The sequence below is a fragment of the Oncorhynchus keta genome, chromosome 34, assembly GCF_023373465.1.
Source record: "Oncorhynchus keta strain PuntledgeMale-10-30-2019 chromosome 34, Oket_V2, whole genome shotgun sequence".
NCBI lineage: Eukaryota > Metazoa > Chordata > Actinopteri > Salmoniformes > Salmonidae > Oncorhynchus > Oncorhynchus keta.
The window spans coordinates 48,397,466-48,413,854 of NC_068454.1; the positions used below are offsets into that span (position 1 = coordinate 48,397,466).

The 16,389-nt window shown below is 41.3% G+C and overlaps 2 protein-coding genes across 12 annotated transcripts in view; both read right to left on the minus strand.

The window, feature by feature from the left end:
* LOC118367564 (LIM domain only protein 7-like) overlaps positions 1-16,389 on the minus strand; it is a 127,107-nt gene that overhangs the window by 39,698 nt on the left and 71,020 nt on the right. For 10 of the 11 annotated variants that reach the window (XM_052493949.1, XM_052493953.1, XM_052493950.1 and 7 more), the window contains 2 exons: positions 11,531-11,563; positions 10,362-10,476 (listed from right to left, as the gene is read on the minus strand). In XM_052493949.1, coding sequence (XP_052349909.1) covers positions 10,362-10,476; positions 11,531-11,563 — 148 coding nt within the window. The remainder of the gene's footprint in view (positions 1-10,361; positions 10,477-11,530; positions 11,564-16,389) is intronic. The other variant, XM_052493956.1, reaches the window with a different exon arrangement.
* LOC127915121 (LIM domain only protein 7-like) lies at positions 13,371-15,727 on the minus strand. Its single transcript, XM_052493970.1, has one exon. It carries the CDS (start codon positions 15,203-15,205, stop codon positions 14,426-14,428), a length of 780 nt encoding a protein of 259 aa, XP_052349930.1. The 5' UTR covers positions 15,206-15,727; the 3' UTR covers positions 13,371-14,425.

Below are 16,389 nucleotides of genomic sequence, written 5' to 3' on the forward strand. Positions count from 1 at the left end.
TGTTAACTGACTTGCCTAGTTAAATAAAGGTTAAACCAAAAAACTATTGAAACTGTGTATGTGCCTTGAGTTAGGTTGGGCAAAACTAAACATGGTGGTGTTTGCTTTAGCAATCTCACTGCAATTAAGACCTCTAGTCATTATTGAAATAGGTCAAAATAGGTCTACTTAACATTAGATCCCTCATTTCCAAGGCAGTTATAGTCAATTAACTGATCATAATATTGATGTGATTGACATGAATGAAACATGGATTAAGACCTGATTAATTGAATGTGTTAAATGAGGCCTCTCCTCCTGGTTACACTACTGAACATATCCCCCACGTATCCCGCAAAGGTGGAGGTGATGCTAACATTTTCAATAGCAAAATTCTATTTACAAAAGAAATTACTGCGTTAGGTAGGAGCACACACTTGGCATTCTCTCAAGAAATGTGTGCGATGGACATTAGACTGGTGGAAATCTGTCCTTTGGTCTGATTAGTCCAAATTTGAGATTTTTGGTTCCAACCACTGTGTCTTTGTGAGCTGCAGAGTAGGTGAACGGATGATCTCCGCATGTGTGGTTCCCACCGTGAAACAATGGAGGAGGAGGTGTGATGGCGTGGAGGTGCTTTGCTGGTGACACTGTCTGTGATTTATATAGAATTCAAGTTACACTTAACCAGCATGGCTACCACAGCATTCTGCAGTGATACGCCATCCGATCTGGTTTGGGCTTAGTGGGACTATCATTTGTTTTTCAACAGGACAATGACCCAACACACCTCCAGGCTGTGTAAGGGCTATTTTACCAAGAAGGAGAGTGATGGGGTGTTGCATCAGATGACCTGGCCTCCACAATCACCCAACCTCAACCCAAATGAGATGGTTTGGTATGAGTTGGACCGCAGAGTGAAGGAAAAGCAGCCATGTATGGGAACTCCTTCAAGACTGCTCGAAAAGCACTCCACATGAAGCTGGTTGAGAGAATGCCAAGAGTGTGCAAAGCTGTCATCAAAGAAAAGTGGGGCTACATTGAAGAATCTCAAATATAAAATATATTTTGATTTGTTTTAATACTTTTTTTTGGTTACTATAGTTGAAGTTGGAAGTTTGTATACACCTTAGCCAAATACATTTAATCTCAGATTTTCTAAATTCCTGACATTTAATTCCAGTAAAAATTCCCTGTTTTAGGTTAGTCAGGATCACCACTTTATTTTAAGAATGTGAAATGTCAGAATAACAGTAGAGATAATTATTTATTTCAGCTTTTATTTCTTTCATCACATTCCCAGTGGGTCAGAAGTTTACATACAGTCAATTCGTATTTGCCTTTAAATTGTCAAATGTTTCAGGTAGCCTTCCACAAGCTTCCCACCATAAGGTGGGTTAAACATTGGCCCATTCCTCCTGACAGAGCCGATGTAACTGAGTCAGGTTTGTAGGCCTCCTTGCTCGCACACACTTTTTCAGTTCTGCCCACACATTTTCCATAGCATGAGGTCAGGGCTTTGTGATGGCCTATCCAATACCTTGACTTTGTTGTCCTTAAGCCATTTTCCACAACTTTGGAAGTATGCTTGGGGTCATTGTCCATTTGGAAGACCCATTTGTGACCAAGATGTCTTGTGATGTTGCTTCAACATATCCACATCATTTTTCTACCTTCTATTGTGTGAATTTCACCAGTCCCTTCGCAGCAAAGCACCCCCACAACATGATGCTGCCACCCCCATGCTTCCCGGTTGGGATGGTGTTCTTCGGCTTGCAAGCCTCCCCGTTTTTCCTCCTAATGTTGGTCATTATGGCCAAACAGTTCTATTTTGGTTTCATCAGACGAGAGGACATTTCTCCAAAAATGTACGATCTTTGTCCCCATGTGCAGTTACAAACCGTAGTCTGGCTTTTTTTATGGCGGTTTTGGAGCAGTGGCTTGTTGAGCGGCCTTTCAGGTTATGTTGATATAGGACTCGTTTTACTGTGGATATAGATACTTTTGTACCTGTTTCCTCCAGAATCTTCACAAGGTCCTTTGCTGTTGTTCTGGGATTGATTAGCACTTTTCGCACCAAACTCTAGGAGACAGAACGCGTCTCCTTCCTGAGCGGTATGACGGCTGAGTGGTCCCATGGTGTTTATACTTGCGTACTATTGATTGTACAGGTGAATGTGGTACCTTCAGGCATTTGGAAATTGCTCGAAAGGACGAACCAGACTTATTTTTCTGAGGTCTTGGCTGATTTCTTTTGATTTTCCCATGATGTCAAGCAAAGGTGCCTTGAAATACATCCACAGGTCCACCTCCAATTGACTCAAATTATGTCAATTAGCATATCAGAATTTTCCAAGCTGTTTAAAGGCACAGTCAACTTAGTGTATGTAAACTTTTGACCCACTGGAATTGTGATACAGTGAATTAATTATAAGTGAAATAATCTGTCTGTAAACAATTGTTGGAAAAATTACTTCTGCCATGCACAAAGTAGATGTCCTAACCGACTTGCCAAAACTATAGTTTCACAACAAATTTGTGGAGTGGTTGAAAAACACGTTTTAATGACTCCAACATAAGTGTATGTAAACTTCCTACTTCAACTCTACATGGTTCCATGTGTTATTTCATAGTTGTGATGTCTTCACTATTAATCCAACAATGTAAAAAATAGTAGAAATAAAGAAAACCCCTTGAATGAGTAGGTGTGTACAAACCTTTTTACTGGTACTGTATATGTGTGTATGTATGTCTGTAGTATGTACTCCTACATCGCTGTCGTCGGTTGCTACAGACCACCCTCGGCTTCGGGAGACGAACTAAACTCTCCTTCTAATGTCCTGCAACAAGCTAAATTACTCTGAATTCATTATTTTAGGAGATTTGAACTGCGACATGCTTACATCTGTATCGGACTCTTTTAAAGAACTGTGTGACTCTCTGAATCTCGCTCAATTAATTAATGCGCCTCCAAGACCGAAACCCAGAGCACCTAACAAATCAACTCTATTGGACATTATTCTAACGAATAGCCCTCACAAATACACATCGACTGGGATATGTTGTAATGATGTCAGTGATCACTGTGCAATTGCTTGTGTTAGCAATACAAAAATGACCAAAGCCAAACCCCATTATATTTTTAAAATACATTTCAGACAGTTTGATGAGCAAGCATTCTTACATGATCTGTACCATAATATTGACAGAGTAAGTCTGATTCCAATGTTGACACTGCCTGGGAATATGTTTATATGTTTATATGAAATTTGTGTCCATAAGCATGCCCCTGTGAAGAAATTTAGAATCAGTGGAAGGGACAATCCCTGGTTTTCAGATAACTTGGCAGAATTATTAGAAAGACAAATATATCTTGGCCTCAAGCTAGACATACAAATGGGCCTCCTTCAGAGTGCTAAGAAACAAATGCACAGGTTTGATCGGGAAGTCCAAATCAGATTACGATTTCAATGCAGTCATAAGAGAACCTAAACAACCCTACCAGGTTCAGGAAGCTAATCATATCAGTGTCAGGTTTTAATGTATCCTCTGGCCTTCCTGACCATTGTGTGTGAAAGTGTGTGTGCGTGTTTGTGGAATAGACTGAGAGGAGTATTTTTGTATTTTTTTTCCTCTCCAACATCCTCTCCAACACCTGCCTTTTTTATTTTTGTACATTTAGATTTTAACAGATACTGTGTTTTATCCATATATATATATATACAATGATGTTATTATTAGGGAAAAACATTTTGGCGTTCAGATCAAATGATGCCATAAATGATGCCGTTGTGTTGAAACGTCTGATGTTTATTAACAGTGAGAATCGCAGAATGGTGAACTAAACGACGGAGAGTTTTGACTGTGTGTGATATTAGATTGCTTCTTGTGTAAATATTTTCTGCCTGGATTTTAATGATTTGTAATGTCAGTCACAAACCAAATCGAGCCTGTATTTCACTTGTTTTACTTATTCAAGTGCTTAGTATTTTTCTGTGTCCCATACCAACACACGCCACTCCCTTCGACCTCCGTGTAGTCTTGCTTTGTATGATTTTGTTTCTGCTTTCTCATTTGCCTAGTTGACACACACCTTGTATGCACAGGATATCTTGTAGCATCCATCATCTATGTTCTGTATTACTGCTCTGTTGGAGATAGAAACTCAACACAACCCACTGTGTATTTCCGTGTTACTTCCTTGTTCTGACTTATCTTTGGTATTTTTCTGGAGAGAAATGTGTAGACAGCGGTAATTTTGGGGGGATTCGGCTAACTCAACATATTTTGTGGTCATTGAAAGCCTATGTGACACATTACCTTTGACTCGGATTCTAATGAAGTGAAAGATAAAGCTCATATTGTAGGGGGATTTAACAAGCACTTCATATCTGTTCAGTTTTTAATAATGGTGGGGCCCAGGCCTATAGTCCCTCATTGTGAACCATTTTAACTTTGAGCCTGTTTCTTATACTGGGATCTATAAAGCACTAAAGGCAATGGACACTAAAAAGTCTGCAGGTACAGACAACCGGGACCCCTACAGTGGTTCCTCCTTTAAAAGTTGCGTCACACTGAGGCACACCATTTAATTCTCAGCCATTTCTTCTGTTACTGCACGTTAATGCTAGTTTGACCACCAGAGGGCATCTTTGAGAAGCATTTGATAGTATTCCATCTTGGCATTACCAGAGAATGTAAAACCTTTTTTGTAATAACATAGTATATGGGATTGAGTTTAAGAAATTTGGCTTAATTAATTTGATTAATATTATGGTGCTTCCATTCAGAGAAAAATTGTCAGTTTGTAAATTCAGACCGTTTTACTGTCGGAGCGCAGTAGGGTTGATTAGAGCGTTCTTGCCTTAGAATGGCAGTCAAGCACCCAAGCTGACGTTGGCTAGCTACTTCTAGACCTCTAGCTCCTTGTACCAAATGGTAGTTTGGACCTCACTTTATATGTGCAAAAAGATTTCAATGTGTTCATTGACAAAGCCCTTTCGGGTAAACTCCCTCTTTACCTCTGTAGTCTGATCTCCTTCACCACCAGCAGTTACCATACCCGGTCTGCTAGGTGGTTGCTACTTAAAGTCCCCGGGACATTCAGAGTATTAGGCAAGACTGCCTTCTCTTCTTGTGCACCAGAGGCATGGAATAGTCTGCAATCCATGCTTGATCTAGATATGTTAGTGCCACTGAATGAATTTAAAATATTGATGGGAGACTCTGTTACAGAGGAGTGTAAAATGCTTTTTTTAGGCTGGATCATGTTGTGTTGTATTGTATATTTTAATTACAGTGGGGCAAAAAGGTATTTAGTCAGTCACCAATTGTGCATGTTCTCCCACTTAAAAAGATGAGAGAGGCCTGTAATTTTTTTGAAATCATAGGTACACTTCAACTATGACAGACAAAATGAGAAAAAAAATCCAGAAAATCACATTGTAGGATTTTTAATGAATTTATTTGCAAATTATGGTGGAAAATAAGTATTTAAATATTTAAAATAGTTGGATCTCCCCCTTTTAAAAGTGGTAGGACACATGCTGATTTCCAGATCTTTGGAATGTCATTACATTCCAGGGTTAGATTGGAAAGAGTTGCAAGTGGTTCAGCTGTGAAATCAGCTGCCAGATTTAAAAACCAGGGATCCAAAAGATCAGGACCTGCAGGCTTTTTCTGATCTAAGGATTTCAGGGCTTGATGTACCACCTGCACTGAGAATGGCAAAAAGCTAAAAGTTTGACCAGCTCTCACTGGTTCATCCACACAGGGTTGTACAGAGACAGAGGACACTGAGGACACCGAGGACATGCATGATGACGAGTTTCTCATACGACTGGCCTATCTGGGAGATGTTTTTTTCTTGCCTGAATGATCTGAATCTAGGATTACAGGGACTCTCCGCAACTATATTCAATGTTCGGGACTAAATTGAGGCTAAATTGTGCATTAATCTTGACGCTACCCATCCCGTTAGCGGGATAATTGTCATCAACAACCGCTGAATTGCAGAGCGCCACAGTCAAATAATATTACAAAAAAAATTCATATTCATGAAATCAATCAAAACACAGCTTAGCCTTTTGTTAATCCACCTGTCGTCTCAGATTTTGAAAATATGCTTTACAGCGAAAGCAATCCAAGCGTTTGTGTAAGTTTATCGATAGCATAACATAACATTATGTACACTAAGCATTAAGTAGCTAGGTCACGAAAATCAGAAAAGCAATCAAAAAAATAGTTTACCTTTGATGATTTTCGGATGTTTTCACTCACGAGACTCCCAGTTACACAACAAATGTTCCCTTTGTTCCATAAAGATTATTTTTATATCCAAAATACCGACGTTTGTTTGGAGTTCAGAAATCCACAGGAAAGAGCGGTCACGACAACGCAGATGTATATTCCAAATAATATCCATAATGTCCACAGAAACATGTCAAACGTTTTTTATAATCAATCCTCAAGTTGTTTTTAAAATATATATTTGATAATATATCAACCGAGTGTGTAGCTTTTTCAATAACAGCGGGAGAAACAATGGCCGCTTTACTCAGTTGTGCAAAACTCACTCTGAGAGCCCCCACCTATCCACTTACGCACTGTGATCCTTCACACTCATTTTTCAAAATAAAAGCCTGAAACTATGTCTAATGACTGTTGACACCTTAGGGAAGTCATGAAAAAAGGTATATCCCTTTAAATGGAGGATAGGCATGCATAGGAACACAGAGGTTTCAAAATAAGAGGCACTTCCTGATTGGATTTTCCTCAGGCGTTCGCCTGTAATATCAGTTCTGTTATACTCACAGACATTATTTTTACAGTTTTGGTAACTTTAGAGTGTTTTCTATCCTAATCTGACAATTATATGCATATTCTGGTGCTGAAAAATAGGCAGTTTCAAATGGGTACGCTTATTAGCCAAAAATGAAAATACTCCCCCCTACACGCAAAAGGTTAATCCACCTGTCGTGTCAGAATTTGAAAATATGCTTTACAGCGAAAGCAATCCAAGCGTTTGTGTAAGTTTATCAATCACTAGGAAAAACATTATGAACACCTAGCATCAAAGTAGCTTGGTCACGAAAATCAGAAAAGCAATCAAATTAATTGCTTACCTTTGATGATCTTCAGATGTTTTCACTCACGAGATTCCCAGTTACACAATAAATGTTCCTTTTGTTCCATAAAGATTATTTTTATATCCAAAATACCTCCATTTGTTTGGCGCGTTATGTTCAGAGATCCACAGGCTCGAGCGGTCACGACAATGCAGACGAAAATTCCAAATAGTATCCGTAATGTCCTCAGAAACATGTCAAAATGTTTTTTATAATCAATCCTCGGGTTGTTTTTAAAATATATAATTGATAATATATCAACTGGCACTGTCTCTTTTTCAGTAGGAGAGGGAGAGACGATGGCTGCCCAAGCTCTGTTGCGCAAGCAAAACTCATGCGAACACCTGACGGGATGTTATCTTTCTTGCTCATTTTTCAAAATAAAAGCCTGAAACTATGTCTAAAGACTGTTGACACCTTGAGGAAGCGATAGGAAAAGGAGTCTGGTTGATATCCCTTTAACCTGTTCAACCTATGGGGGCGCTATGTCATTATTGGATAAAAAAACGTGCCCGTTTTAAGCGCAATATTTTGTCACGAAAAGATGCTCGACTATGCATATAATTGCCAGCGTTGGAAAGAAAACACTCTGACTTTTTCAAAACTGCAAAGATATTATCTGTGAGTACCCCAGACCTGATCTTACATGCGAAACCAATATGAAACTTCAAATAGGAAATGAACAGGATTTTTGACGCTGTGTTTTACTGACGTCTCCTTATATGGCTGTGAATATGCTGTGAACGAGCTTATGAGCTCTGCCGTTCATCCAAGATGTCTGCAGCATTGTGGCGTATTTGTAGGCATATCATTGGAAGGTTGGCCACAAGAGACTACATTTGCCAGGGGGCCGTCCGGTGTCCTTTGTCTAAATCGGTGCGTAATTCCCAGTGGCAACCATTGTACCTTGCGTTACAGAAGGAGACTCATACTTCCAGCAACGATACATCATTGAAGAGATATGTGAAAAACACCTTGAGGATTGGTTCTAAACAACGTTTGCCATGTTTCAGTCGATATTATATTATTATTATGGAGTTAATTTGGAAAAAAGTTCAACGTTTGGATAACTGAATTTTCATTTTTTTTTGGTCGCCAAACGTGACGCACCAAACGGACCGATTTCTCCAGGAAAAACGGAACATTTGCTATCTAACTGAGAGTCTCCTCATTGAAAACATCCGAAGTTCTTCAAATGTAAATGATTTATTGAATGTTTTTGCTGGTTTTTGTGAAAATGTGGCCTGCTAATGCTAACGCTAAATGCTAATGCTAAATGCTAACGCTAAATGCTAAATGCTAGTTTGCTATGGTAGAGAAGCATATTTTTGAAAATCTGAGATGACAGTGTTGTTAACAAAAGGCTAAGCTTGAGAGCTAGCATATTGATTTCATTTCATTTGCGATTTTCATGAATAGTTAATGTTGCGTTATGGTAATGGGCTTGAGGCTGTAGTCACGATCCCGGATCCGGGATGGCTCGACGCAAGAAGTTAAATGGAGTGAAGGCAGGCTATGGAACATGGAACTTTCAAAATAGAAGCCACTTCCTAGTTTGATTTTCCTCAGGTTTTCGCCTGCAATATCAGTTCTGTTATACTCTCAGACAACATTTTGACAGTTTTAGAAACTTTATAGTGTTTTCTATCCTAATCTGTCTGTCACGAACCTTGCCGAAGATGGTGCCTCTTCCTGTTCGGGCGGTGCTCGGCGGTCGTCGTCGCCGGCCTATTAGCTACCATCGATTCCCTTTCCGTTTGTTTTGGGTTATTGGGTAATTGGGTACACCTGTTTTGTATTAGGGTTTGTTTGTAGGGTATTTAAGGGCACTAGGCCCGCTGGGTATTTGTGCGGGCTTGTTTGTGTTACTCTGTGTTTGATGGTGTGAGTTATTCGTGTATTTATTCTCCGGACTATTTTGTCCTGTTGTTTGGACTGGCAACTTATATACGCCCTGTGTGTTGGCGTGACTGTTTTGTTGCGCTGGGGAATAAATCTGAAAGAAAGACTGAACCCTGCTCTCTGCGCCTGATTCCACCCACCACTCCAAGTTGATCGTAACACTGTGAATTATAGTATATGCATATTCTAGCATATGGGCCTGAGAAATAGACCGTTTACTTTGGGAACGTTATTTTTCCAAACATAAAAATTGTGCCCCCTAGCTGAAAGAGGTTAACAAGGACAACACACAGGTATTTCCATTATTATATAATTTTTTGTGTGCAAATGAACTCAAGCTTACTGGACAATGTCAAATGTCATATAGCGAAGCACCTGAGTGAGTTGGGTGCGCAATTACGCAGGTACTTTCCCGAAATGGATTATACAAACAACTGGATTCGTTATCCCTTTCTTGCCCTGCCTCCAGTCCACTTACGAATATCTGAACAAGAGAGCCTCATCGAAACTGTGAACGTTTAATTTAATCAGAAGAGTATCCTGCCTTGGCAAATCCAGCTGTTAAGACACGGATGCCCTTTGCAACCATGTACCTATGTGAGACTGAATTCTCGGCCCTCACTAGCATGAAAACTAAATACAGGCACAGACTGTGTTTGGAATTTAAAAAAAAAATGTATCATATAGTGTGTATGTGGCAGACTTACAAAGATGGCAAAAAACTACATTTGAGAGTGCGCTGACCCTGGTGCTAGAGGGTTACGCAGCTGGAGGTTGAATGTTTGAAGGTGTACGGGAGTATAAAAAGTTTGGGAACCACTGGTATAGGGAGCTAAAAGGATGTATGTGTTCAATTTGTAATTCTTTATATGTGCAATAAAAATATACATATATACTTTTTTTAATCAATCTCTCATGTCAAGATTATTACGTTAATGTAGCCCTCATGAGGGAGGGTTCAAGTCAAGTGTAATAACAGTCTTTTGGGTTGAATGTGTGCGACCCCTGGGAATTTGGGGACTGCTAGTGTTGAACGGCTATGTGGGGCATGCAGGGTTTATTGCCACCAAACCAAACCTATCCAAAGGACTGACACAGGGTGAGAATACCAGGGGTATATTCATTAGTGCAGAACGTGGAAAAATGTTTTGCAATGCAAACTACAGTTTCTATTGGACAAATTCAGGTAGGTCCATACCAGTTTCGTCCTGTTTGCTTCCATTTGGTTCTTAGTGAATACACCGTAATCCACCTGATCCAATAACAAACACTCATTTTCATTTAGCGTTTCTAAATATTTTGTCACACTGAACACAGCCCACGTGTGTGGTCGTCGCCAGTTCATATACTCACATCCTGCCACTGGTCTTCGTTCTCCTTGACCTGCTCTCGGATCTTCTGTAGCTCCTCGTAGCGCACCTGCTTCAGGGCCTCCTGGTCCACCGCAAGGTCTGTCATTGATTTGCTCCTACACACCACCAGAGAAGAGGAAGACGGCTTAAAGACGGGGTTGAGATCATTGTCAACTCAGTTACAGGCATTGGACCATCAGTTAGGAGCATAAACCTACAGTACACAACACGGTATTTACAAGACGGTCATAAAGTAGGCTACAGATGTATGTATCAAAAGACACTCCAAATCCACTATAATCACAGATGCGACACACATGCAAATCATAAATGCACTCAAAATGTGGAGCAAAAGTGCTCGTTAAAGTAAATCTCAATTAAATAAACTGAAACATACTTTTACACATAAGTTTATTGTAAGAACACAGAAAACAAAAACAAGATTCAACATTCATTGAAGATGAAACAATACTTTTTATCTACATTACACCATTAAGACTAAAAACAAAACATGTTCCCCATTTTTCAAATTTCTTAGTTAGGTATTAGTAAGCAAACAAAATAAGCAACAGTTGAGTCACGCTAAACACAAGCTTGATGAGGTTTTAGCCTAATGGGTTAGACAAACCATGCAGTATATCTCAGCCACCCCATTCTGCAAAATACGCTTGTTTACTCAAAGCTTTCAAAGTTGTCTATGGCCAAAAACATCCACTGCATTTGACTTACCTGTAAACTTCTGAATCATACTGCTATCAATGTCTCTCTATCTTGTCTGTCTGTTACACAAAACCAACCATCATGGTAGCCTACAACCTGTGCTTCAAACATTTTCTAACTCTCAGCTGGACATAACATACAGTATGTTTGGTTGGATGACCCAGCATATTGGTATCGTGTGTACAATCCCCTCACTCCACTTTGTTGCCTTATCAAAATGCTGTGTCCCACCCCCCTTGGTTTGGCCCTGCGGCGCCATTCAATCCCCAACAATGTGTCAGTGTCATCGTATAGCAGTCAGTCAGTGAGTGAGGGAACTAGTAAATGAGCAGCAACACAAAAGCAAAAGGAGGAAGGAGGCAGGAAGTGCTCTGTGATTGCATTGTGGGGGGAGGCCGTGGAGAGAACACGACCATGCCACATTCCTGGGAACCAACATAATCAACTCACCCATCGCTAGCAACGTCATACTTTTGGAGCAGTCTAGGAGAACCAGAAAAGAGAACCACACAGACAAGAAAAGTCACATTTGGGCCAGAATTTATTTTCCTACTCTGGGAATAAGTATAGGTGAAGTGATCCCTAACCAGTGTCTGGAGTTATTCTCTCCCTCTAATGGTTAAATTCAGGATTGGGAATCTAATCCTAGACCTGTGGTAAGGGATTGCTACCTCCAGCCTCTGTCTTCAAGATTCATATAGTAGGGGAAAAAGGAAGGGGAAAAGGTAAAGTGCATGGATGGACACATAATGGTTCATTGCAATGCATAGTCAAGTGCCACTCCACTTCAGCTTCCTTCTCCTGGGGTTTCACTGTCCTTTTTATTGAAGGTGGGTGTGTATCACAGCTAGAGTAACACCTTCCTTTCATCTCTTCGAGACCACAGCTTAGGGGGATGTCACTGGAAACTCTACAGGAGTTTTCCATGTGTGAGGGAAATACATCCAGATGCTTCAGACCCATGTTTGAATGGCCTGTCCTGTGAGTGTGTCACACAGAGAAATAGAAAGAGTGTGAGTGTGATTGTGAATTTGTGAGAGGGAAAGTGTGTATGCTTCATATGTACACTCACCTCCATATGTATTTGGACAGTGAAGCTACATTTTTTAAATGTAGTCCCCTCATTTGAAGAAAGCACAAGTATTTGCACTTATAGTGTACTAAAGCAGTCAAAAGTGTAGTGTTTGGTCCCATATTCCTTGCACACAATGACTACATCAAGCTTGTGACTCTTGTTTTGGTTGTGTTTTGGATTAAGTAATGCCTAATAGGTATTGCGTGCAAGGAATACTTTAAGTACTTTAAATTAATACACTAAGTGAACTTATACTTAATCCAAATACTTCATCGCAATTAAAAGGTGACATTCTGTACTGTCACCTAACATGGTAGACATCATCTCAAATCCAAAATGGTGGAGTATAGAGCCAAGTAAAAAAATGTATCTTCACTGTCCAAATACATATGGAGGGGTGTGATGTCAGAGTGTGTGTGTGTAAACTGTGTATGTGTTTTCACGTTGCCAAGAGTGGCAGGTAACAGCTTTCATCCCCTCACACGACGATGGGGAATTTCAGTCTAGGTTTTCATGTCTGTCTTCGTTATTAAAAAACGTATGCTCTATGATCATCATCTACCTCTGCTGTGCAGACTTGAGTTGAAATACTATTAGAAATGTCTCAAATACTTTGAGAGTTTACTTCAGCCTGACTGCCAGTGCCTGGAGTGCCATGTGAGTGGGGTTTGCACTTTTGAGAATTCTTTATTGAATCCATTGCGCCAGGCAAGCTCAATTGACCACAGCTAAAGTATTTTAAATGAGTTCAAATAGGATTTCGAACCCAGGTTTGGTGCAGTGTCTAGGGGTAAGTATGGGGTTCATCTCAGAAACCCCAAACTAAAATATTGCATAATTGCGTAAGATGCTTGATTAGGTTCAGGAGGGATGAGAAAAGATACTAACAAAACTAGCGAAGTCTCCACCCCCCTAAACGGAAACTCTCAGCCAAAGCATGGGCCAAATGTTCCTTGTTTAGTCGTCTCATCCCTGTCTGTTCTATCCTATGTTATGTGCGTCTGTCCATGAGAGTGAGTGTGTGTTATATATAGATCTTACTCATGTTCAAATCCCTTTTCATACCACTGTGCTCATACTGCTCCCCCAAGTCAGTGTGAAGTCCTCTGATGTTGAGAGACACTGTGTTATTCTAAGGCAAATAGAGGTGCTTGGGTGATATCATGCTTCGCCATTCGTGAACCACCTCCGATTAATTCCATGACAAGTTTTCAGTCTGTTTTTGTCTATTTTTATTAAGCATGGGACAAAGTATTTTTAAATTCACAGGCAAAGGCAATCCATGAGCAAAAAAATAAAATAAAACAAAAAAACAAACAAATGTATAACAGAATGGGTCTTGTTGTGTTAATTCTGAAGGAGGTATACATTTTTGGTTAATGCATTGACGACAGTACTCATGTGGTGGTGTCTAGAATTAGCACTTAAAAAAAGGTTAGCAGCAGTTATACAAGTTGTACAGAAAGGTCATTTACTTAGAGTGTTGCGTTTTAGAGCTTCAGAATCGTATAGCTTGTATGGTTTCAGAAAATACCACAACCTGCGTAAAAAAAGTCATTTGTTTGACCTAATCAATCAAACCACTTTGTCAAAAGCTGAGGTAACATAACCGTGGGTTATTTTTCTACATTTCCACCACTGGGTTTATGTGTTAAAATACATTTACTGTAAAGTTGTCTTTTATCAATTTGTTGCAGTTAGTGTGAAAGGCACATGTTTGTTTTTGGTAGAGAAGTGCTTAATATAGTTAATTGAAATTTCCTTCTATGAGGTCCTTCAATAAGCACCACTCCGTATCAATGCATGTACACATGCGATTTAGGGCACTTCAATAACAGACAGAAAAGGGTTTATTAGAAGTAAACAGCACCGGTGTGTGTGTGGGGGCGGGAGGTGTGGGGGTTAAAGAAGAAAACAACAATACACAACCTGGAGATTTGAGTCTCTGTCTCAAATTGCACCCTATTCCCTATATAGTGCACTACTTTTAACTAGAGCCTTATACGGTAGACCTATGTGGCTCCAGGTCAGTCAAAGTAGTACAGCGCCCCTGGAGCAAATTCGAGTTAAGTACTTTGCTCAGGTGCACATTGACCGATTATTCACCTTGTATTTGAACCAGCAACGGTTACTGGCCCAACGCTCTAACCGCTAAGCTACCTGTCGCCCATAGCAGTGCACTATATAGGGTTTGGGGTGCCATATGAGATTTGCTCTGAGAGCAACAGGCACTGTAGCGAAGTTGTTGTTTTCAGCAGCCATTTTAGTTCCTAACTCTTCAGAAAGGCTAATCTCTCAATCATCATCCTCTTCTTGTACCTCAGCCGACTCGCCTCCCTAATCGCCACCATCTTCTGCAGGTCAACCTCGCTACAGGAAGTGGGCAGCGACGGACCCATCTGATTGGCCGACATACCTAGATATGACCGCTGACCTTGGACACGCACTGCCCCCACCCCCACCCCGAGCACCACCCCAAACTTCCTCAGCAACATGTCGTCCGTTTTAGGGTGCCCATCACGATCTCCTCTTTCCTCATGGTTCTCCCTGCTCTCAGCTTCAACCTCCTGGGTCAAAGGTGAGGGGGGGCAGAGCAGCCGCGCCTGGAGCTTGGCAGGCAGTGCCCAGGGCTCAGGGATGGTCATCGGGTTGTAGCTGTCGGCCGCACCCAACAGTGGTCCCTGCCGCCGACCATCCTGGGGCTGGTTGAACTTCCGAAAGATGAAGTCGTCCCTCTCGATGTCGGGGATGACGGTCTTGTGATCCTTGCCTGGTGTCTGCGGCTGGGTGGCGATGTTGAGCTGGGGGTTCGAGGCGTAGAGGTGGTCGGACAAGTGGTTTACGCACACCCGGGTTTTCAGCACAGCCAGCGCCGAGTTGGAGTGGAAGGCCTGGGTGCGTCGGGCGAACATGTCGTCATTCTCCAGGTCAGGGAAGATGCTTGCCAGGGACTCATCCAACTGTTCTGGTGGATCCAGGGGGTTGTCACGCCCCAGAAGGGGACGCTTCTCGCATTTGACCAGCCGGGGGCCGGAGGTGGGGTCGATCATAGGGAATACCACCGGGAAGCGCTCAAAGTATGGGATGTTGGAGGCTTGCTTTTTGGGGGGCTGGTAGAGGGCAGTGTGTTGTGGCTGAGTGTTGTAAGGACTGGAGGAGGAGGGGGGTGGAAGAGAGAGGAGAAGGAGAGACAGGACAGAGGGTTGATGAGTTGCATGCAAGTAGAATAGGAGGAAAGCAGAAAGAGCTAGGAAAAGGAGGTTTAAAAAATAGAAGGCTATTTGATTCAAAACTGGGCTGCATCAAACTGAGGACCTTGTATTCTGAAGCAGCTTATTCAAATCGTAAGTGCTTGGCAAACACAGTACAGTATCTTAACATATGTACTGATGCAAATTGGACTAAACAGCAAGACAGCAAAGTGATTATACCTCAGTATAACTGGTATATCTCTCAAAACTGCTCTTCAAGGCATGTTAGGGCACAGTTACTAGCTAAACTTTTCAGCACAGTATTGTTGTTAGTACATGAGGGAGGGCAGCCAATCAGAACTCCTGCCCTTTTAAGGCAATGCGTTAGACCAGTGCTCCTGTGATTTCACAGTCAATCGAGCAGCTGTATCGACCTTTGACCAGCAGGGAGGCTGGTGTGGGCGGAGCCTTCAGGTGCATGGGGGTGAGAGGAGGGGGAGGGGCCGGAAGGGGCTGAGGAGAGCCAGCGACTGACATCGCAGTCAGAGTCGTCAGAGGATGAGCCGCCAGACTTCTTTCGGCTATGGCCCCAGAGAGGAGTGGGTGCAGAAAAGAGAGAGAGACAGAACGAGAGAGAGGGGGGAGGATTGATGAGGGAAAGTGAGGGAAAATAGAGTGGGGAAAAGGAGTGTAAGGCAAAGTGAGAAGAAAAGAGAGAAACGGAGAAGCAGAAGTCAGACAGGTGGAATCAATACAGTGAAGTTGTGTAAAAGTAGAGTAGAATAGTTCCCCACAGCAGTGCGGACCCAACTTATCAATCAAATGAAAGCTTTATGAATGATGTTAGAATCACATGCATTAAACAGACTATAGGAAATCACTGGAAAATGTTGTGATAGAAAGAGATAGAAACAGGAAACTGTGATAGAAAGATAATGAAAATAGTTGGTGATAGAGTGATAAAGTATTGTTAGCAATAAGAATGGGATGTGACATTAGAAATAGTGAATGTAAGAAAGAGTAAGGAAATGAGGTGTGTGGTT